This window comes from Chrysochloris asiatica, unplaced genomic scaffold (assembly GCF_000296735.1).
Source record: "Chrysochloris asiatica unplaced genomic scaffold, ChrAsi1.0 scaffold00329, whole genome shotgun sequence".
Classification (NCBI taxonomy): Eukaryota; Metazoa; Chordata; class Mammalia; order Afrosoricida; family Chrysochloridae; genus Chrysochloris; species Chrysochloris asiatica.
Window position 1 is genome coordinate 690,188 of NW_006408847.1, and position 5,763 is coordinate 695,950.

General features: G+C 41.8%; 1 protein-coding gene across 1 annotated transcript in view; it reads right to left on the reverse strand.

Annotated features, from left to right (window-relative positions):
• Positions 1–779: 779 nt before the first annotated feature.
• LOC102840183 (exosome complex component RRP41-like) overlaps positions 780–5,763 on the reverse strand; it is a 14,680-nt gene continuing 9,696 nt past the window's right edge. Inside the window, exon 2 of the mRNA XM_006875507.1 lies at positions 780–1,241. Coding sequence (XP_006875569.1) covers positions 780–1,241 — 462 coding nt within the window. The remainder of the gene's footprint in view (positions 1,242–5,763) is intronic.

Here is a 5,763-nt window from a genome sequence, read left to right on the forward strand (position 1 = left end):
CCATCAAGTCGGTTCCGACTCATAGCAACTTTGTATAGGGTTTCCGAGGAGCAACTGGTGGGTGTGAATCGCCATCCTTGCAGCTCAAACTGTAGTCCAGCGCATTATCCTGCAGCACCACACCAGGACTCCAGATAGGCATATGGTGGTGATTATGTGCCACGGAGTCGGTTCCAACTCATAGCGACCCTGTATAGGGTTTCTGAGGCTGTAAATCTTTAAGGGAGCAGAAAGCCTCATCTTTCTCTCATGGAATGGCTGGAAGTTTCAAACTGCTGACCTTGAGATTAGTAGCCTGACTCGTAACCACTACACTACCAGCACTCCTTAGATAGGTATATAGCTACATACACTATTCTGTGGTATATGTATCTCACTAGTGTTTTTGTCTGCTCCTAGGAAACCCTACACAGGGTCGCTATGAGTCAGAACCGACTCGACAGCATACAACAACAACATATAGAGGTACACACACACCATAGAATGGTCAACCATTTGGGATCAAAAGGGCAGCATTTACCTCAGGATGAATTTCAGAAGTGTTGGGAAAGAAAAAAACAAGAAACATAGGAAAGAAGAGAGATAAGTGATGTAACATTGAGGGGGTTGCAATCATTGATATGAATCAAAGTGTATTATTTGTTGAATGTAAAACAGATGATCAGCTCTGTATGCCTTTACTCAAATCACAATTGAAAAGTTAGAAAAAAGGCAGGGCAAGCTCTGAGGAAAGAAGTATATAGGTGCATGATGTGAGGATGGGCGTCTTAGTCCACTAGTTAGATTTCACATTGACTCAGATTCCTGGAACTAAGCCCCGGGGTCTTATTTATTTCCTCCCTAGGCTCTGCCAAGGCTGTGCCGTCCACAAAGCCAGCTGAGCAGGCGCACACGAAGTCCCGCATGGGTATGCCAGCGTCCATCACTGCCAGGGTGGCTGCGTTCACGCAAGCCACATAGGTCCCACCATCTGCCTGCAACACCTGTGTATAGATGTCAGTCTGGGAGTACGGGTGCAGCTGGGTGAGGATGGCGGCATCAAAGGTCTGGCATAGTTGTAGGTCCATCTTGCAGGACCTGTGGTCTCCATGTGGCCGCCTCTTGCGCTCCCTGGTGCTGAAGGTCGCTGAGCTGTACTGAAAGTTCACCAGGGCCCGGTGGGGCAGAGCTCGTTCCCTGGAGCTCTGAATCTCGTGCGGCCCATAGACCACCGCCAGCGCCTTGGTGTTGCCTTGCTCGATCTAGGGCCAGCCATTGGCCAAACCCACCAATAACAGCAGACAACAATACCAGCTCTAGGTATTGACCACTCCCCAGCGAAATCTCATTCTCCGTGCCCTGCATTTTCTTCCTTTAGCAGCTGCTGAGAAGCTCTTTGCCTTAGAACCCACTGACCCCAGTGTCCTGTTTAATTAACCATTTTAAGTTGGAGCGATCTGGAAGCAAAAATAGGAAAGGACCTGGTCCAATAATGTCATTAATATTACATCCAGTGGAAACATCTGTGGCTACATGTCTAGTGTGAAATTCACTGACATGTCTGATGGGACTTTGTAATCACATAAATTCTAATGATTTAAATGTTAGAGAGAAGAGAGTTAAAAATGATAACTTATGATGTATATTTCAGCTTCAAGGACAAACTGAAAAGATGAGTATGTATATGCATGTATATATATGTGTGTGTGTGTGTATGTCTATATATATATATATGTCATTAAATAGAATTGGATTTAATAAAGTTATTAGTGAAGGAGCATGGTGTTAGACAGCTGCTTAATTGTTTGGTTCAAGCATGTTTAAATGTTTAAATGCTTGATTACCTAATGTTTTTTGCATTGTTTTATTCTTTTTTTACACCTTTATGTTAATAGCTACAGATTACTCAAGGGAGCCTGATATATCAAATGAATAATAGAGAGGTACCCACAGAGTGATACAGCCTTGATTTACAGATACTACTGACTGTCCTAGGTAAATGCTGCCCTTTTGATTTCAAGTGGCTGACCATTCTATGGTGTACATACTTCACAAATGTTTTTGTCCCCACTAGTATTGAATGATGCAGAAAGCATCAAAAGAAGATGGAAGGAATACACAGAGTCACTTTACCAAAAGGAAATGGTTGATGTTCAACCATTTCAAGAGGTAGAATATGATAAAGAGCCAATGATACTGAAGGAAGAAGTCTAAGGTGCATTGAAGGAATTGGCAAAGAACAAGGCATCAGGAATTGGTGGAATAAAAATTGAAATCTTTCAAGAAAGTGAGGCAGCACAGGAGACACTCACTCATCTATGCCAAGAAATTTGGAAGACAACTATCTGGCCAATTGATTGTGCCCATTCCAAAGAGAGGTGACCCAACGGAATGTGGAAATCATCAGACAATATCTTTGATATCTCATGTGAGTAAAGTACTACTAAAGGTGATACAGAAACAGCTGCAAGCATACATTGACAGAGAACTTCCAGAGGTTCAAGTCGGATTCAAAAGAGGACATGGAATGAGGGATATCATTGCTGATATCCGATGGATCTTAGCTGAAGCAGAGAATACCATAAAGATGTTTACCTGTGCTTTATGGACTATGCAAAGACTTTCAATTATGTGGATAATGACAAACTATGAACAACATTGCGAAGTGTGAGTATTCCTGAACACTTAATTGTGCTCATGAGAAATCTGTACATGGACCAAGAAGCAGTTGTTCAAACCATCACTCCATTGAATGGTTTAAAATTAAGAAAGGTGTGCAACAGGGTTGTATTCTTTAACCATACTTATTCAGCCTGAGTGTTGAGCAAATAATCCAAGAAGCTGGGTTGTATGAAGAAAAACGTGGCATCAGGAATGGAAGAAGACTCATTAACAACCTGTGATATGCAGATGATACAACCTTGCTTGCTGAAAGTGAAGAAGACTTAAAATACTGATGAAGATCAAAGAGCACAGCCTTTGGTATGGATTGCATCTCAATGTCAAGAAAACAATAAACACTGGACCAATAAACAACATTCTTATCAATAGAGAAAAGATTGAAGTTGTCAAGGACTTCATTCTTCTTGGATCAACTATCAACACTCACGGAAGCAGCAGTCAAGAGATCAGAGGATGTATTGCATTAGGCAAATCTGCTGCACAGGAACTTTTTAAAAATGTTGAAGAGCAAAGATGTCAGCTTGAAGACTAAGGTATGCCTGACCCAAGCCGTGGTATTTTCAATCACTTTATATGCATACGAAAGCTGGACAGTGAATAAGGAAGACCATAGAAGAATTAATGCTTTTGAGTTATGGTGCTGGAGGAGACTATTGAAAGTGCCATGGGCTGCCAAAAGAACCAACAGATCTGTGTTGGAAGAAGTGCAGCCAGAGTGCTCCTTGGAGGCCAGGATGACCAAATTTTGTCTCTCATACTTCGGACATATTGTCAGGAGGGACCAGTCACTGGAGAAGGCTATCATGTTTGGTAAGGTGGAGGATCAGAAAAAAAGAGGAAGACCCCCAGCGAGATGGATTGGCAATATGGCAGCATCAGTGGGCTCAAGCATGGCAAAAATTGTGTGGTTGGCCCAGGATAGGGCAGTGTTTTATTCTGTTGTGCGTAGGATCGCTATGAGTCAGTACTGACTTAATGGCACCTAACAACAGCAACAACATATGCCTATCTGTTGTGTGGTGCTGTGGGTTAGTGCAGTGGACTGAAAATTTGATTTGATTCTCAAGTCAAAGGTTCAAGTTCATCAGCTGCTTCTCAGAAACCCTGTGTCACTATGGGTTGGAACCAACCCCATGGCACTTAAAAACAACAATAACATGCCTCTTTGGAGTCCTGGTGTGGTGCTGTAGGATAAGCAGTGGACTGTTAACTTCAAAGTCTGTGGTTTAAACCAACCAGCTGCTGCTCAGAAACCCTAGGTAGGTTGCTAGGAGTTAGCAGTGACTTCACAGCATTTAGCAACAACAATAAGCGCAGCTGAGTCAGAAGTCTAGGAGAGCTACAGGAGCCAGCTAGACCCTGGCTAGCTAGAGATCCCAGATCTCTAGGCACAGAATCACACCCCTGTCGGAGATGTTACAACAGACATTCCAACATGGTCCTGGAATGGTTAGGGAACTGATCAGAAGAGCTGGGCATTGGGTCACATGTCTGATAGGAGCATTCCATCTCTAGTAGCAGACTGGCACTCGGGAACGGAATGAAAAGCATACTCATGCCTACCAATCAGCCTCTTCTAGAGAAATCCAGCTCCAAATCAGCTCTGCTAAGAAGTTGGGAACAAGCAGAGACTGCCATAAGAGAGGTTAAAGAAGGAACTCTTTTGGGGAAAGTCATTGGAGAATATATCAATCTTGCACAGATCTTGAGACTCAGCCTCACCAGGTGCCAGGCTAAATGCTCCATCAGACAGCCTTATGCATACTAACTCCAAAGGAGCATTTATGAACCTCCACTGTTCTTGTCCACATTGAGCTCTTGTTGGTTTCTGGAAAGGAAAATCAGACACAGAGATCTCTTTACCCCAGACTCTTTCCTTGGGTTTTCTGCTGAGGGTTGGCCACTGATAGAACCCAGCAGACAGAAGAGGGAGGTTCTGCACAGTATTGTGTGTGAAAGACCACATAGAGATAAAGGGAAAAGTTACAGAATTTTTTAATGGTCTTTTTCCTTTCTGAATCATTTTGCAACAATTCCCTCAATAATTTTGGGAGGACTCTAGGGAACCTTAAGGAGTTCTGGTGGTGTTGTTGGATAAGCACTGAACTGTTAATCAAAAGACCAGCAGTTCATACCCACCAGCTGCTCCTTGGGAGAAAGATAAGCTATCTGCTCCCCTAAAGATCTACAGTCTTAGAAACCTTTATAGTCTCACTATGAATGGGAATTGACTCCCTGGCAGTGGGTTTGATTTGTTGACATTACATTAAGTCCATACATTTTTCTAGGCGAACAGGCTATTTTACAATATTCAGTTGTTCCATCTAAGAGCTAGGTGCCTGGCCACTCCTCATGTTTTCTTAAATCTTTTATAAAGCTTGGCTTTTCTTCATATAGTGCACACACCCTTCTCTAAAGAGAGGTTATTGTAAGTAATGTTCTCATTTGTTAATTCTTTAATTTATTCAGTAGTATTGTGCAAGGCACTAAGATTCAACAGGAATAAGGCATCCTCTATCCTTACCTTACATTATTATACTTACCTTTAGGAAGCTTATAGTTTAATGGGGAAGACAAAAACTTAAGCAATGATTAATAATTCCAATGAATAATTTCCTGAAAATGCATGGCAGGGGTACCTACCCAATCGAAGGGATCTGAGAAACCTTTTCTGAGAATAAAATGGAAATGGAAGATGGTTTCAGGACAAGTATTTTTTTAAATATATATATATGTCCATTACAACATTCTAAATGGATATTCCAAATACATTGTTGATGCTAGTTGATGAATCAGCCCCAACTAATGGTCTGCCCTACATCATCTTCATAACTATTGATATAATTGAGTCATAACCATTGATATCACTGCGTCATTCTTTTCTTTCTTGTAAACTTTTTAGTGTGAATCGAGTGAAGGTAAACAGACAATATCATGAGCTTCCTCCCTATTTGCAGATGATATGATCCTATATATAGAAAACCCCAAAGACTCAGTAAAAACGCTACTAGACCTCATTGGAAGATTCAGCAAAGTGGCAGGATATAAGATCAACATACAAAAATCAGTTGGATTTCTCTATACCAAAAACGATAGCATTGA